Source organism: Muscardinus avellanarius (assembly GCF_963383645.1).
Source record: "Muscardinus avellanarius genome assembly, chromosome: 1".
NCBI classification, from domain to species: domain Eukaryota; kingdom Metazoa; phylum Chordata; class Mammalia; order Rodentia; family Gliridae; genus Muscardinus; species Muscardinus avellanarius.
Genome location: NC_137786.1, coordinates 60,255,696 through 60,274,305, shown reverse-complemented (window position 1 = coordinate 60,274,305; position 18,610 = coordinate 60,255,696). Strand labels below are relative to the sequence as shown.

The 18,610-nt window shown below is 36.4% G+C and overlaps 1 protein-coding gene across 2 annotated transcripts in view; it reads right to left on the bottom strand.

Moving 5' to 3' along the window:
* Positions 1-1,141: 1,141 nt before the first annotated feature.
* FCHO2 (FCH and mu domain containing endocytic adaptor 2) overlaps positions 1,142-18,610 on the bottom strand; it is a gene marked incomplete at both ends in the record, with an annotated part of 128,266 nt that continues 110,797 nt past the window's right edge. For both annotated transcript variants that reach the window (XM_080690658.1, XM_080690659.1), the window contains 7 exons: positions 1,142-1,164; positions 1,485-1,649; positions 5,478-5,542; positions 6,895-7,094; positions 12,579-12,711; positions 13,009-13,164; positions 17,099-17,210. In XM_080690658.1, coding sequence (XP_080546784.1) covers positions 1,142-1,164; positions 1,485-1,649; positions 5,478-5,542; positions 6,895-7,094; positions 12,579-12,711; positions 13,009-13,164; positions 17,099-17,210 — 854 coding nt within the window. The remainder of the gene's footprint in view (positions 1,165-1,484; positions 1,650-5,477; positions 5,543-6,894; positions 7,095-12,578; positions 12,712-13,008; positions 13,165-17,098; positions 17,211-18,610) is intronic.

Here is an 18,610-nt window from a genome sequence, read left to right as displayed (position 1 = left end):
TTTTATGATAAACAGAGTCAAGGTAAATGCTAAATTGAAGTTAAAATACCTGTTACCAATTTACTTTCATAGCTTTTTAGAATTTATCTGTTTCACATACTTTTGATGAGGTTAATGTCAAATATTTAAAGGTAATCTTTTCCTCCTGTAAACATACTCCCTTAGGTTTATTTCTCTTTCTAGTGGCTACAGTGTATCACTAAAGCAGTGAGCCAGGGTTCTTAAATATAAATTATTCTTCCCAATTGCAGCCCAAAAGTATTTACAAAAACTGCAAATATCTTGTAAAAATGAAAAACCACTGTAAGATTCTGAATAGAAGATCCAGAGTGTGTGAAAAAAAGTGAGGCACATTAATGAACACAAACTTAGGCACATTTCTGGTTTTTGTTATTGTTTTAAAAGGCACACATTATGCAATCCATATAAAAATAAATTAAATCTACAGCATTAATTCATCAAAACAATCACAAGTTCTATAAAGTTAATTAATTGCAGAAGTAAATTTCTCTGCTGTCTTTTGCAAGCTTATTTTAATACACATTGCACTTTAGAAATTTTTTTAAAAAATCATATAAAACATCATTTACACTTTATTAATATGTCTGAGATTCAAATTGTAGGTTTTCTTGCATACATCTCGGACTCCGGTCTGATTACTTTATGGCACATAACTCAATTTGATTGAGTGCATGAGTTAAACATTCATGTTCTTTCATTTCCATTCAGTATCAAATTTAAACTTCAAAACTAACTGACTAAAAATTTATAGAAAGCTCAATTATTTTGTGCTTGCTCTCCTGAAATTTTGGGTCTGATATTATATTATAGCCCCCATTTTTCAATATAGACACTTAAGATAATTTAAAATTTCAGCCTATGAAAACTTCATTTTTACTGAGACTCTGAGTAAATGTGTTTCCTGAATATTGCATTTGATTATTACAAAGTAGAAAATCATTTCAGTGCTATTTCTTTCAATGACTCACTTCAAAAGTGCGATTTAATGTTTATAGTTAGCTCTCAAATAAGTCTAATTTTTAAAGACATCACACAAGTTAGAATAGTATTTGGGAAGAACAGGTAATGCAGAGTGGCAGGTTTGTCCTACTCCCTCAAGCCAACTTCTTTCCCAGGTCCATCAACAATCCGCCAGGTATCGTCCTGAAAAACACCAAGCAATTAAGAGTTTCACAAACACTTAAAGGAGGACATTTCTCACTGTGGTTACAGACACAGAACCCTAATTCCCATCTGCTGTTTACACTACATTAGAATTACATCATAGGTGTTCAGCTCTGCTGACCTTGGTAACTCTCTACCAGCTCTCTATCTGGCACCTTTAACCAAGGATTAAGGCAAAAAAAATTCCATGCTTTTAGATTATCAACTAATCTTCAATTGACTAATGATGATTATTTAGTAACTATTAGATTACAAAGATTCCCTATGTACATTTAAAAGTTCAAAACCTCCCAACTTACCAGTGGCAAACCGCTTCTTTACTAAGGAAAGCCGATAGCCCGTGCCAACAAGTTCAATATCTACTCCTGAGAGGGTACTCCCCTCACTGAGGAATTGCACTGCAAGTGTTGTGGGTTTACTGGGTCCTTCTGAAAGATCAAATTTTGCTCGGAGGGATCCAGAACCTATATAAATAAATAAGTAAATAAATAAATAACTTACATTAGGTAAAATATCTTGAACATTAAACAAATCACATGAGCACATAAGCTAAATTACATCAGTCCCATACTAATCCATAAGATCTATAGTTTCCAATATACAGATCTATCCTATTTCCAAATCATATTTTACTCAATAATCTGAATTTTCATTAAACAAGTAATCTTAATCTATCTTCTTTGACTTAATGGTAATCTTCAGAGATAATTACTATGGAGACTTATGCTCTGTGCATGTTAAAATGAGTTAAAAGAAAGTAACTAGGGGTAGAAGAAAGGGAAAACTAAGGAGAGATATAGGTAAGATAAAGCAGAGAAGAAATGACTTCTGAGTGCCAGCTAAAAAGAGATAAAAAGATAAAACAGGAGAGGAAGCTACTGTTAAGAAGAGTTGTATCAATATTACTATTTTCTATTCACTGTTCTTTCAAAAATTTTATGTGTCTAATATTGTGCCTCAGGTATTTCAGAAGTTCTTTATTTTTGGTATAACCATTCATTTAATTACACCTTCAGCCTAACAGCATGGCAGCAACAGTACACCAGTAATTATAAAGGATATGATAAATGCTGTAAAAGAGATCTCAGGAGTGAAAGACACAAAAGCACATGCAGGAAGCAATAAATGGTAGTGGTAGAAATGTGTATTTCAGACAAACATTACTACAGGTAGAGTCAGGAGAGATGCAAGAGCATGATGCATTTAAAAGAACTGCATCTCTAAAATAAAAATAAGAGAACTGCATCTGTATCAGAAGAGCTGGAGAATAAGACACAAAGAGAGGCTGAGCAGTGGCAAGGACCAGACCAAGGAAATTTATGACATGATCATGGGGAATCATCCAAGATGAGAAAAGTAAGAACACTGCAGATTAGTGCCCTAGAGGAGAGAGGATCAAGATGTGAGTAGTGGACCAACTGCAAGTCACTAAAATAGATTAGGGGACAGGAAAAGGGGATTTGAACTAGAGTGTAGGGAGGGGAGCAGGATGCATTTAAAAGATTTGTAAGAGTTAGACTTAACAGGTGAGAAAGGAAAGAAGTAGGAATCTAGTAGGCTTTCCGGGTTTGTGGTTGGGGCAGGTAGACAGAATTATGAGGTAACAGAAGAACTTTGTGATGATGCCCTGTTCAGAAATTTAACAGTACAGGAAGAAATGTGGAACAAGATGGTCAATTGATCCATTCTATACTTTCATGCCTGGTCACACAGATCAGAGATATGAATTGCTACCTAACCCATAATTATTGTCCAAGTTCTCCTTAAACCTTTACAACCCAATTTTACTTTTATAACTTACTTCTGTGAAAATTCAACCAGGGGCAAAGGGCAATCCTCAAACTTCAGAATTATTTCCTATCCCTTTCCTTCCTTCCTGGGTATTGAGCCAGAATAGAAGAGATTTTCTTCTTCTTCTTCTTCTTTTTTTTTTTTTACAAGCGTGTGCCACCACACCTGGCTTATTCTTTATTTTGAAACAGGGTCTCACTAAGTTATGGAGTGCCTCAGTAAGTAGCTGAGGCTGTCCACGAACCATGATCCTCTGGTCTCAACCTCCCAAATGCTGGACTACAAAATGTGCGTCACCACGCCCGGCTAGGAAAAGAGATTTTTATTTTATAGTGTTTGAATTTGGATATTTCTTTTCAAAGTTTTGACTAGCCATATCAAAACCACATTTATAAGATTTCCCCATTTCCTCACATAGACACTCTCACACCTGAATACCAGAGGGAAAACAATAAAATATTTGGTTAAAAATTTGGATCTTATTTTTAAGAGAACAAACTCCTTTCGTGGTAAATATCCCCAATTATAGTATACAGTTTTGCTAAATAGGGGGGAAAAATTCTCTCCCTTGCTGGCTGATTGTAAGCCCTGTATGCATGAAGGATTTCTGATTTATTTCCTGATTTCAACTAGGAATTTCAGAGTGGTTCCCCAAAAGCCATACAGCTAGGGTAAAAAGTCAGTGCATATGAAAATAAGCACCATTTGAATACCAAAGAGCAAAATGGACTGCAGATTAGCTTTGTTATCTCATTTAAACCACAGCTCTTCAGTAATAATGTCTGATTCTACATAATAGGTATATAAGTAAATAGATAATAGAGATATGCTTATGGTTTTTCTCCTAAGTATTTTTGTATAAAGTACCATAAGCATGTCTCTATTGTCTATTTATTTATATGTGTTCAAAATCTTAAAAAGAAAAGACTGAAAGCCGGCCATGGTGTTACATGCTTGTAATCCCAGCATTTGGGAGGCTGAGACAGGAGGACTTCAGTTCTCAAGCAGCCTCAGGTGTTTAGTGAGGCCTTCTGCAACTCAGTGAGACCCTGTTTCAAAATGAATGAAAAATAGGGCTGGGGATATACCTCAGAAATACAATCCCCCTGGGTTCTACCACCAGTACTGGAAAAAAGAAAAAAAAAAGCAAAAAAGAAAGAACAATCTGAGCAAAATTTGAAAAGCCAAAATAAATAAATAAATAAATAAATAAATAAATAAATAAATTGAAGAAAAAAAGAAATTCAATAGGATCAGTTATTTGAGGATAATTAGGCATTCAAAAAGAGGCAGGAGAATTACGGGTGCATGCCACCACGCCCGTCTAGAGTTCTCTTTTAATTAAGAGAAAATGAGAAAATCTATGTTAAAAGTCTTAATTTGGGGGGGAATTATAGTCTAATTTTGAGTTATGGGAGATACTAGGAGTGATCAGTAAACAAAGACTTTTCATTTTGAGCACAAACAGATGTAGATTTAATGGGAAGAGGCAATTTTTCCTCCTTACAATAATCATTACAGAATTGAAGGCTGGTGATGGTTAGTTCTAATAGGAGAAAAAGGCCAGGAATGAGTATAATTCTAATACTTGGGGAGCTGAGACAGGAGGACTGCAGGTTCCAGGCCAGTGCTCAGTAACTTAGTGCAACCTTGATTCAAAATAAAAAAATCAAATTGAGATAGGGGTGTAGCTCACAGGTAGAATGTCCTGGGTTCAACCCTCAGTATCACACATACACAACAAAAAGAAAAAGAAAAAGAAAAAGAAAAAAAGAGAGAGAGAGAGAGAGAGAGAGAGAGAGAGAGAGAGAGAGGAAGAGAGAAAGAGAGAAAGAGAAAGAAAGAAAGAAAGAAAGAAAGAAAGAAAGAAAGAAAGAAAGAAAGAAAGAAGAATGTAAGTGATCAGCAGGAAAGGATTTTTTTTTTTAACAAGATGGAGTAGGCAGGGAAGCTTTCTAAAATCTGGAAGCTTCTACATAATTTCTGGGGAGCCAAGAGGGCTTCATTAACAGAATGAATCAAACAGTGTGTTCAATCCGTTTCAATTAATTATCAGGTTACTTACCTAAGATAGACAGTTTTAGTTCTTTAAATTCATTTTATTAGATATTTCCTCTTAATGTTAAAATAAAAACCTAAGAATCATTTACATAATATCTTATAAAGTTATAACAAAACAAGTTATTTTTCTTGAAAGCATATTTAATTTAGTAAGGAAAAACTGTTCTTAAGCTCAGCTAGTTCTTATTTACAGTATTAACTTCCATCTAGTGGTCAGTTTGAGAACTGAAGGCATAAAATTCCAGGAGGAAACTTTCCGTAACATGCCTAAAAAAACCAATTGAGACTGAGAGGGTGTAGCTCTGTGGAGACTTGCACAAGACTCTGAGTTTGATTCCCAGAAACATTAAAAAATAATAATAATAAAATAAAGAAATAGAAAAAGGAAAAAAATCCTGTTTATACTCACACTGTAAACGAAAAAGTATGTATATGCTTACCTCCATTTTCTGATTTTTCTGAAATACCAGACAATTTCCATAAGGCTTTCATTTGTTCTGCATTCCTGTAATACAAATATCTTCAGATTAAATGTCTAATATATTTCCTTATACATAGATGGGACCAAATAAAAAGCATCTTTAATATTTTTGCTACAACAATTACAGTGCTAAATTTAAGTAGTATTACCTGGTGAAAAGTGGTTATGAGATAGTATAAATAAACATAATATTATAACTTTCTCAATTAATGGAAGTTTAACAAATGATAGGATTCCTTCCATTTCTGCTGGACAGGAAAAGGAAAGAATGTGTTCCTATAGCTTAGTATTTTCATTAGTTGAAGAAAATACTGTTACTAAAAGTGACGCATACGCCGGGCATGGTGGCGTACTCTTGTAATCCCCGCGCTTGAGAGGTGGAGACAGGAGGATCATGCAGGTTCGAAGCCAGCCTTGCTGGTTTAAGAGACCCTATTTCCAAATAAAAAATATATATAAAATAGGTCTGGGAGTGTCACCCAGAGAAGGCCCCTGAGTTCCTCCCCCAGTACCAAAAAAAAAAAAAAAAAAAAAAAAAAGTGATGCAGAGCCAGGAGTGGTGGCACATGCTTGTAATCCCAGCATTTGGGAGGCTGAGACTGGAGGATTGCAGTTCGCAGATAGCCTCAGCTAGTGAGGTCCATGGCAATTCAATAAGACCGTTTCAAAATTGGAAAGACTTAAGAAACAAAATAGGGATGGCAGTGTTGCTTGAGGTAGAATGCCCCTGGGTTTCTCACACACAAAAAAAAAGTGGTGATGCAACTCTACACTAACTAATATTAATAGAGACTGCGAGGTGGTCAAGAAGTCGAAGTAACTGATATTATTAAACACTAAGCAAATAAGTGTTCCTAGAGATATGATAAATGCTATACATAACCTTGTAAATAATTATCATCATTTTTGAAAAAGAGGTTAAGCAATGTGCTTAAGTACTGATAAGGTGGTTTGAAGCCTGGAGGTACTTAGAGCAAAACTAGTCTTGTGTGGTTTGGATTGAGGCTACTGTGGCTTGACTAGAAAAATGAACAGCATCTTTTATAGTATGGTTTCTATGCGAAAATGCACTAGAGCTTGAAACTTACAACTTTCAAAACCTGGGTTCTAAAAATTGGGGACCGCAACAGAAATGTAGCAGGAATTCAGAAATTATGCCGGATGTGGTGGCACACACTTGTAATCCCAGCATTCGGGAGGCTGAGACCGGAGGATTGTGTATAGCCTCAGCTACTTAGTGAGGCCCTCCTCAACTTAGTAAGACCCTGTTTCAAAATAAAGAATAAAAAATAGGGCAGGGGGTATAGCTCGGAGGTGGAATGCCCCTGGGTTCCATCCCCAGACCCTCAAAAAAAAAAAAAAAGTGTTTTAATTACCATATTGCAGGGGGAAGGGACTGCATGTTTGTAACCCCTCCATCCACTGGTACTACCACCTGTATGTTGGAAAGTACACTAGGTGCCACCATAGCTTCTGGGTTGTACTTATAATCCACTCTAAGATCTGTGGTACTGGCACTGCATTTCCAGTATGTTGCAAGATTCAGAGGAGTGGACTGGATGCCATTTGATGAAACCTTTAAAGAGAAAACAAACAACTGTCTTTGGCCTGAAGAGTACATATGTTCATTACATAGATACTTAAACATAAAAATTTAGAGAACCAAAACTAATGAGAGGACTAATAGAGCAAGACAGACTTGTCTCAAAGGAGTAGGAGCACTCTCAACTTGTAGACCTGGGATGACCTCATCAGTACTGCTAGAACACTTGTTTACACTGCATGCTCTCCTAGATCCAATTGCTGAAAATCGATTCAACTGCTTAGGGACAGTGTCCATAAATCAGCACATTATCAGATAATTTTTATTTATTTGTGTAAAGTTTGAGAACCTGTGAACATTCCACATAGAATTGTAAGATTCTTCACAAATTATAAGAATTTAAATGTAAAACAGTGCAAAAAGGAGTGAAGGTTACCACACAGTTCCACAAGCCTGGAATTAGAATACGTCCAACTTTAAATATTTGGCTTTAATCATATGACCCATAGTAAATGGTATAATTCCTTCCTCAGCTTCTTGCTCAAATGGCTCTTTTTCAAGCCATTTGAAAGGCCACCCTGGGCTGGGATATAGCTCAGTGGTAGAGTGCTTACCTAGCATGTACAAGACAGAGAGAGAGAGGGAGGGAGGGAGGGAGGGAGGGAGAGAGAGAAGAGAAGAGAGAGAGAAAAGAGGGGAGGCTACCTGGGGTGAGAACTTCATACTTTTCTTAATCTTCTCTATGACATTTATTTTCTAACATACAGCATTATTTACGTATTATTTTTCCTGTCTCCCTGTCCTCCCAGCCACTAGCTAGAATGGAACAAATATCTGCTAAATCAAGGAATAAATAAATACTTAATAAACTTCAAGTCAACTTACATGGCAGCTTTTTTTTTTTTTTTTTTTTTTTGCAGTACTGGATATGGAACCTAGGGGCATTTTACCTCTGAGTTACACCCCCAGCCCTACTTTTTTGTGTTTTTATTTTTAAAACGGGGTCTCACTGAGTTGCAAAGGGCCTCGCTAAGTAGCTGAGGCTGTCTGTGAACTGGAATCCTCCAGTATTCGCCTCCTGAATGCTGGGATTACAAGAGTGCGCCACCATGACCAGCTAAGTGGCAGCAACTTTTTATTCTTTAAGTATGTGTTTTCTACAAACATAAAATTTTATCTTCTATAACATATGTCATTTAAGTACAATTATCCTATTAAGAATTCAAACTAAATAATAAAGTTTATCAAAATAAGAAATCTACTCCTTGGCTGTCTCTGTCTCTCTCTTTTTGCAGTGCTGAAAATTGACTGAACCCAACGTCTTGTACATGCTAGGCAAGAGATCTACCACTGAGCTACATCTACAGCCTATACCTTGGCATTCCCCATTGTTAAAATTAGTGGTATAAATCCTTCCAGACATTTTAGGCATATGCAAAGTTGGTTCCATCTCATTCTTTCTAATGGTCAAAATAATGCATTTAATCACTCTCCTCTGCTGTTGTGTATATAAATGGTTTCTAACCAATTCTGCAGTGAATATCTTAACTATCCCTCCGTGTGTGTGTGTGTGTGTGTGTGTGTGTGTGTGTGTGTGTGTGTGTGTAATACTGGGAATTGAACCCAGGGCATTCTAACACTGAGCTACACTTCCCAGCCCTTTTAACTTTTTTTTCTCTTGAAACAGGGTCTAAGTTACCATGAGCTAGCCTTGAACCTAAAATTCTCCTGTCTCAGCCTCCCAAATGCTGGGATCACAAGTGTGTGCCACCATGCCTGGCTTAATGTGATTTGAAGAACAGATTTAAGGAAGCAGAATTAAATTAAAGTTATACCCATCCAGCAAACTAATACAACTATCTTCTAAGAGGTTCTGTTCATTTTTATTCATATTATCAGGTGGTCATATCCCTTAATACTAAATAGAACAATCTTCCATTTTTGTGAATCTGGTTGGCTAAAAGTGATACTTCACACTGCCTTATTTTTACTAGTGACTAGAGCATCTTTCCCTAAGTTATCTATTGAGTTACTATTCATTTGGGGTATGGGTACTGGAGATTGAGCCCAGAGGCATTCTATCTCCAAGCTACACCCCAGGCCCCTTTATAATTTTTTTAAATTTTGAAACAGGGTCTCACTAGGTTACTGAGAGTCTTGCTAAGTTGTTGGGGCTGGTCAAGATCCTGTGATCCTCCCCTCAGCCTCCTAAGTACTGGGATTACAGGTATGTGTCACCACACCTAGCTATTTACATTTTATTTGCCAATTTATAAGGGCTCTCTGTGGGATAATCCCTGTAGTCTACCTTTAAAAAAAAAAAAAACAAAACACTACATATCAATTATACAAAACGGAGAGTGTTCTTGTTATTTTGTGGTACTGAAGATTAAACCCAGGGCTGTTCTAAGAGAACAAAGTTGGGAAACCCCATCCCTACTTTATTATTTTGAAACACAGAGTCTTGCTAAATTACCCTGTGCCACTGGCCTAGAACCTGAGTTGATCTTTCTATCTCAGTCTCCCAAGTACTGGGATTACAGGCCACCACACCTGGCTAAAATGGTGGGGTTTCATTATGCATATGTGTGCAAAGGAAAAAAAAACCTTTATCAGTTTCATTCCCTAACACCTCTTCTACTCTCCTTTCTACCTTCCCCTAATGCTCTTTCTCTACCCTACTAGCCTTCCTTCTAATTTAATGAAGTCCGTTTTCTTATTTGGTAGTAGAGGTACCGGGGATTGAACCCAGGGGCATCCTAGCTCTGAGCTACATCTCCAGCCCTTTTTATTTTGTTTTGCAATAGTCTTGCTAGGTTGATGTGAGTCTCTACATTGCTGAGGCTGTCCTCCAACCCGCAATCTTCCTGTCTGTCTCCCAAGTACTGGTATTATAGGAACATATTCTTTCTTTCATTCTATATTTCACATATAAGAGAAGACATAAAATACTTTTCTCTCTGATTTATTTTGCTCAAAATTATGATCTCCAGTTCCATCCTTTTTTCCCCTGAAAATGACATGATTTTATTGTTCTTTAGTGCTCAATAAAACTCCACTGTATGTACGTGTGCACGCATGTGTGTATACACACACTTATGTGTGTATATACACATTTTATTTATCCATTCATCTATTAACAGACACCTAGGCTAAGTCCATAACTATAGGCTATTGTGAATTATGCTGCAATAAATATACATGTGTGTATATCTCCAAAATATGCTGTCTTTAATTCTTTTGGATAAATACCAAACAGTGATATAGATGGACAATGATTGATCTATTTTTGGCTTTTAGAGGGACCTCCACGTGACTTCCATAATGGCTATACTAATTTACATTCCCACAATCTGTATTAAAAGTTCCTTTTCCTCCTGCATCTCATCAGCATTTACTGCTATTTGTACTCTTTTCCATTCTAACTTGGGCAAGATGCAATCTCAGTGTAGGGTGACTTTCCCTATGATCTATTTTATGTGTTGCAAATATTGTTCCCTAAAAATATTGATTCTGTTTAAGAGTTTTTTTTAAAACAAATACTTTATAAATGTACATTTATTTATTTTCACATTAAATATCTCACTGTCTTCTTATATACCTTCCAGGTTTTACATCATACTTAAAAAGGTCTCCCATACTTAAAAATTAACATAGGTATACATACATACATACATACATACATACATACACATAGATGGACATATATTCATTCATGGTTTATTTTAGTTGCTTCATGGCTTCATTTATTATTATTAAGCCTTTGATACATATGGATTTTATTCTGAGTTAAGGATTCAACTTAATCCCCCCCCCAAATGTCTAGCTTGCTCTCCCCATACTATTTATTAAAAAATCCATTATTTCCACATTGCATTGAAATGCTACTTTGTCATATAAACAATTCCCATTTATTTTTAGATCTATTTCTGGATACTTTATCCCATTCATCTGGCCATCTATTTTTATACCAGCTCTAAACTATTTTAAATAACGGTGCTTATAAGTTTTCCCATTAAAGGTAAAATATTCCTCTGTTTTTTATTTATTCTTACTGTGCTTGGAATTGAACCCAGGGCATTCACAGAGCTAAACCTTTCAACCCTTTTTATTTTAGAACGGGGTCTCACTAAGCTGCTGAGACTGGCCTCAAATATGTGATCCTCCTCTCTCAGCTTCCTAAAAAATGGGATTACAGGTATGTACCAGTGGGCCTGTCCAATATTACTCAATTTTACTGTTTAAACACTTTATGAGTCAGTCTTTCAAGCTTTTTTCTTCCATGGAACATAAAAATGATTATCAACCTTCAAACATAAACAAGACACAGCAGCTATAGAGTATCTGATCAGAATTCCTTTAAATTTTTAAGTTAATTTAGAAACAACTAAACTTTTTATAATATGTATCTTCTTTTAAATGAAAAAAAAAATACATCCTTCTAAATATATTCCAGTCTAAGTCGAGCGTGGTGGTGCACACTTGTAATCCTAGCATTTGGAAGACTGAGACAGGAGGATCACAGTTCACAGGCAGCCTCAGCTACTTAGTGAGACCCTTTGCAACTCAGTGAGACCTTGTTTCAAAATAAAGAATTTTAAAAAAAGGATCTATGGGTACAGCTCAAAGGTAGAATGCCCCTGGGTTCTATCCCCAGTACCACAAAAATAAATATATATATTCCAGTTTCAAAATAAAGAAACAAATAAATTCAAGTCCACAAGGATAGTGTTATTTTCTCCCCTTTTTTGAGGTGCTAGGTATTAAGCCCAGGGGCATTCTACCTCCAAGCTACACCTCAGCCCTATTTTATCTTCTATTTGGGAACAGGGTCTCACTAAGATGCTGATGACCTTGATAACTTGCTGAGGCTTGGCTTCACACCTGCTATCCTTCTGTCTCAGCCTCCCAAGTACTAGGATTATAATCTGCGCCACTGTGCCTGGCCTCTTCCTATTTTTTAGTGTGAATATTTTTCTATATCGTTTTTCTGATTACTAATTTTTATATTAATTTTTTAAGTTGGCCACTTTTACAAAATAGTTTTCTAACTGTTTTTCTTGAGTTTTCTAGAAATATATTACCTGTGAGTAACAATTCTGGTACCACTTTTCTGATGTGTACTACTGCTTATATTATTCTCTCATTCAACTGTACTGGCTAACATATAGAAAAATCTTCAATCCTGTTAGTATTAACAGGAATGAGTGTTTATGGAATACCTGACTTTAATTTTTTATGTGTTTTATTATATAATAGGACTGCTCCTGCTGGTCTTTTGAAAAAGGTTAAGTACAATTTCATGTACTTACACTTACTTAGTATTTTAGTCACAAATACATGATTTTCAAATCAAAACTGGTTGAAATATCCTATCATTTATAAACATTTTCTTATTCTGAAACTTACTTGCACTCCTGGAATGAACCTCATTTGGCTATGACATATATTCATTTAGTAATATGGTAGATTCCATTGGTTAATGTTCTAGAGTTTTTAAAATGACATTACACTCACCTGATACTTTAATACATCTACATTATAGTAAGAAGCAGCTGGATTTTGCTCTGATAGCTTCTTGAGGTAGACAGTAACAGCTTGCATGTTCATCCAAAAATCTTTTGTGTTGGAATCACATTGTGATGGGTCACTATGTGTAATAAGAAACATTTTTGTTACTTTATTTGACTTATTTTTTTCTTTTGCTTCTATATAGTAATTTGGTGAACAGGAAAGACTGCAGAAATGAGCCAAAAGGTGGGATGAAGGAAAACTAAGATTAGGGGATAAAGGATGGAACACAACAGAGGCTTGCCTGAAAAATGAGATGGGAGTAAAACAGAAGGCTTTACAAGTAACTATCACTAACAATAAAAACAAAAATGAAAGACAACAGTTTTAAAAAAGAAAAACATTTCTTTAAAAGAAACTTCAAAAGTATACAAACCTGAACACAAGTTGTGCATTTGGAAGAATTTGCTCAAGTCTGCTAATATTTTTCACCCTGAAGCATAGAACAGCTGGAGAGGGATTGGTAGTAAAGACTTTAATAATTCCACTTGGAAATGATATTGTCACGTCACCAGTAATCTTTACAATACACCTGAAATTGGGGATGTTGACAAGTGCTTAAATAAGATGCTTAATCTCCACTTAAAAGCTATATTTACTTTAAAAGGCATACATATATGTGTGTATATGTGTGTGCATGCAAATACACATGATATCCTTTATCATAATTACCAAAATGAGTTATTTTTTCAATTTAATTGTAAAAATGATTCCAGGAGGAAATGTCATACTCATCTAGTAACAACATTTTTCTGGAATTAAACTCCAAACACAATGAAAGCACAATGGTAATGATATTTACTTTTTTGCAGTAACCATCCTGTAGATGTAACACTATCCCTAGTTGGAGCTATTTTTCCTCTCAAACCCCACAAATCACTAGGCCTGGTGATGATGGTGGTAAATATATTCCTTGCTTCTTGCAGCCTGTATTTCTTTTTCTTTTAAAACTCATTCACCGACCGGGCATGGTGGCACATGCTTATAATCCCTGCACTTGGGAGTCTGAGACAGGAGGATCTCAGATTCGAAGCCAGCCTCAGCTACTTAGTGAGGCTCTCAGTAACTTAGTGAGACCCTGTTTCCAAATAAAGTATAAAATAGATCTGGGAGTATAGCCTGGAGGTAGAAAGCCCCTGGGTTCCACCCTCAGTACCACACACACAAAAATTGTTTAATTAAAAAAAAATAAATCTCATGCATTAGACTACACTACTCAACAACCTTCCCTTCCAAGTCACTTTCAACACTCCCTTTCATTTCCTGGAAATAGAAGTTCTGGCTCACTGCCAGTCTGCCTCTGTACCACTTCTCATAATTTCAGTGATTTCAGTATCCATGAAATGGTCCTTTCAGTATCCTGGTCACCTAGTTCTTCAGCTCCTTACTTTCAATGATCTTTCCAGTCTCCTTCAGCTACCAAAAACCCCTCCATAATCTCAATTTCACACTCTCACTCATCTCCCTCACCACTTCCTGTTTCTCTACTTCACTTTATCTATTATCTTTTATCTAAAATAATTCCCCAACATCATCAAAATCTCCACAGTGTGTCCTGCCAGCTTTTTCACTAACTTTCACTCACCCTTCATATCCTCACTTCCTATCTTTGAATTTTTGAATCCATCATTACATGCTTCTCTTTTAAAAGATACCCTCTCTTGCTCTTCTTTCACTGTGACTGCTTGATGAAACAAGAGTTTTGACTAAATCCACCTCTGTATCCACATCTGCACAGCTGAATGTGACTAGAGAGAAAAATATAACCACAAAGCCCAAACTCTCAACCTGCCTTCTTAGTGTGACCTGGTAATTTCTATAGCATGTCCGTGTCTAGACGCTCTGTTTCTCCTATAGCCCCAAACGTTCCCTTCTCCCTGCTCTCAGATGATGATTGTGCTTTTAATCTTACTGAAGAAATAAAATCAGCAAAGAACTTCTTCACACTCTCGCAATGAACTCCTAATCTACCTAAATCTTTATCAGTATTTTCTGGCTTCCTTCCTGTTTCAAAAGATTTCTGCAATGAAGGCCAATCACACTGATTCTGCATTGGAGATTACTTCCTCTTACATACTGATCGACCTCACTCAGGAATTATCAGTTCTCTTTTCTGTAGGTCTTTATTTTCCATAAGTATTTTTTCCATCATATAGATATATGCGTATCATCTTTACATAAACACATAAAACTAAAATAAATAAAACTCTCCTCTATTTCTGCCATCTCAGTCCTATTATCATTCCATTTATCTGCTACCACTTAGAGCAAAACTTCCAAAGAATTATCTAAACTTGTTATTTCAAACACAGATGTTTAAATCTGTCATCTCCTACTCCTGCATTCCCCTCCAAGCAGGCTTTCATCACCATCAAACTCCTACTCCTGCATTCCCCTCCAAGCAGGCTTTCATCACCATCAAACTACAATTGTTCCTGTGAAAGCCACCAATGGCCTTCATATTGCCAATGGTCAATTTTCTTGACCTCTTGACAGCATCACATATAACTTCACACCTCCCTTCATGAAATGATTTACTCATATAGTTTCTGGACAATGCTCTTATTGGCTTTCTCCTCCCCTCTCTTGTTGCTTGCTACCTCAAATTCCTTTGCTGGATCATTCTTATCTTACTGTTTTCAGTACTGGAGGAGACCAGGACTTAATTCTCCAATCTCTTTTCTATCTACTTTAAAGCTCCTGACATTGATTATTATATATAAACTAATGACTACCAAATAGTCTATCTCTGGCCTGGACTTACTGAACTCCAGAATCATGCATCCTCTATCGACTCAACATTGCCACTAAAATTACTTAACAAGTATTTCAAACTAAGCATTCGGTCTGGTAGCACATCTCCAACAATTCTCCAACTTCAGAAATACTCCCTCAGCAAATCTTAACAACTCTTTTCAAAATATATTCATAATCTCATTATTACTCACCACCTCCTCCGCTAATGCCCTTACTCAAGACACCATCATCTCTCATCTACACTTGAAAAGTTAATCCTCTAACCCTCTCCATATCTACTCTAATTTCCTCCAGTTTTTTCTCTACATAGGAGCCAGGAAACTCCTTCAAAAATATAATCTCATCATTTCTTTACTCAAAGCCAAGCCTTCCCATATAACTGCTCTCCCTATGTTTACTCCTGTGCTCAATGACATGGCTCTCCTTTGGCTGGTTCCTGAACATGCCAAGCATGCTTTTACCCAGACCTTCTACTTGCTGGTTCCCTTTTCCTTCAATAGTCTTCCCTCACATATCTGCATACTTATACCTCTCTATTTTAAAAATATTTGCTTAAATTAACTTCAGAAAGATTTTTCCCTGCTTGTTATATCTACAATAGTAGCCTCCTACCCCCAGTTATTCTCTACTCTCTTACTCTGGTTTATTTTTTTCCACAGCATTTATCAATACTCAAACATGTATCTATTTATTAGTTTTTCCTTACTATCATGCAAGCTCATTAGGGAACTTTGTTTTGTTTACTGAAATATGCTTAGTGCTTATCTCAGTCTTACACATATTTCATGAATACGTGTAATTTCATGAATAAATATTACTCAAGGACTGAATATAGCTCAATGGTAGAGCACTTGCCCAGCAAGCACAAGGCCATGAATTCAATCTGCAGTGCAACAAAAAAAAAAAAAGTAATATTACTCCAGAAAATCAGAAATCGTCTTTTTGCCCAATATAATTTTCTTAAAAGCAAGATGATGCTGGGCGTGGTGGTGCATGCTTGTAATCCCTGCACTTGGGAGGCTGAGACAGGAGGATTGCGTAGGTTCGAAGCCAGCCTTAGCTGGCTTAAGAGACCCTGTTTCCAAATAAAAATATAAAATAGGTCTGGGAGTGTAGTCAGGAGGTAGAAGGCCCCTGGGTTCCATTCCCAGTATCACCAAAAAAAAAAAAAAAAAAAAAAAAAAAAAAAAAAAAAAAAACAAGATGATAAACCAATTCTGCAAATCTTATATTAAACATGTATTTTTAGCTGAGCGTTGTGGTGCCCTCTACAACTTACTGAGACCCTGTTTCAAACTAAATAATAAAAAGGAAAGCTGAGGATATAGCTCAGAGGTATAATGCTTCTAGGTTCAATCCACAGTACCACAAACAATAAAAAATAAAAATTAAAAAATAAACATGCATTTTAGGTTTCTCTAGGAAATGTCATATTTTCACCAAATACATGGCCATCAGATGTTTATTATATTGGTCAAAAAGCCTTAGCAGGAATGTAAATAAAGTAGGGAAAAGGTCATCACTTACTACTGATTATAGTGATTTTTAAATTTGAAAGACAACGCTCAAATGACTAAATTGGAAAGCAAAAAGTAAATAGAGTCCAATCTACAAAGAATCCAAGTATAACTCTTAAAATTTACCACAAACTCCATCATTCTACCCCTGACTACCCCCACCATGCACTCAGGTATATATTTTAAACTAACCTGGTGGGATCCGCTCCTTTAAAGTAGGCATTAACAGATTCTGTTAGGGCGATTGCCACAGGTAAGGTGTCCTGATTTCCAAGGCTGACAGGGCTTGGACCCCGTGACACACCTAGAATACATACAATTCATTTGTTTAATCCTTCAGAAAGGTATATATTAAAATACCAAGACAGCTGCATTCACAATTGTCACAAAAAGCTCTATTACTGGTTTCAATGATACTTCAAACAAAAACCTAGAGATTAAAAAATACAGCATAAAACAAATTGAAAAAGGGAGGGAAGGAGGAAATTAGGAAGACACATCATATTCCTTTTTTTTTTTTTTTGGTGGTACTGGGGTGGAACCCAGGGGCTTTCTACCTCTGGGCTATACCCTAAGACCTTTTTTTTAATATTGTATTTGGAAACAGGGTTTCACTAAGTTGCTGAGAGCCTCACTAAGTAGCTGAGGCTGGCTTTGAACCAGTGCAATCCTCCTGTCTCAGCTTCCCAAGTGCGGGGATTACAAGCGTGCACCACCACGCCCAGCTTCATATTCACTTTTAAATGCAAAGACCCAGAATAGTTAATAAATATGAGAAGGAAAAAAGCCCTAGACTTGAAGAGTTAAAATTATTACTATGGTTTCCAAAGCCTTCTTGCATATATTCCTGCTATAGCACTATCAGGTTTTTGTTTTTAGTTTTTAACCTAAAATGAACTGTTTTTCTTTACAAGTGCACCCTTCTTATGTATGCTTTACCACTGCTGCTACTGATTTTCCAAAGTGAAGCTTTTTTTTTTTTTTTGGTGGTACTGGGGTTCCTGGAAGCCCTTCTACCTCTGGGCTACACTTCCAGACCTATTTTATATATTTTTTTATTTGGAAACAGGGTCTCTTAAGCCAGCTAGGCTGGCTCCGAACCAGCGCGATCCTCCTGTCTCCGCCTCGCAGGCAACGGGATTACAAGCGTGCACCACCATGCCCGGCGTCCAAAAGAAGTTTTTAACCTAGGTTAATACTATCTGAAATTTGAAAGTATGTTTTTCTTTTATAAATGTTATGCAATGTTAATAACCATCAGCTATTTTTATTTGATGTGGTTCTCAGCAGTGAAGGACTGAATTATTTTTAAGATAATCTGGTGTGCTCTCATATGAATGTGGTTTGTCTCCCCCATCCCTTGTAGTTCATATGTTGAAGGTCTGGTTCCCAGAATGGTGATGTTTGGGTTGAAGAGCCTTTAAGAGGTGGGGCCTAGTGCAAAGTAGTTAATTCCTTGGTCATGCTGTCCACTGAAAGGATGAATGCAGGTCTCCTAGAAAGAGTTCTCCTGAGAGTGAGTTGTTATGCAGTTAATAGCATTGCATAACAATGCACCTGAATTCCTCTCTCGATTCCTGTCTCACCATATATGATCACTCTCAGTGTTCAGATGTTTTCTGACATCTGCCAGGAGACTTTCACCAGAGACCAAATCAATGAAGTCAACCAATTTGGACTTCCAGCCTCCCAAACTGTGAGCTA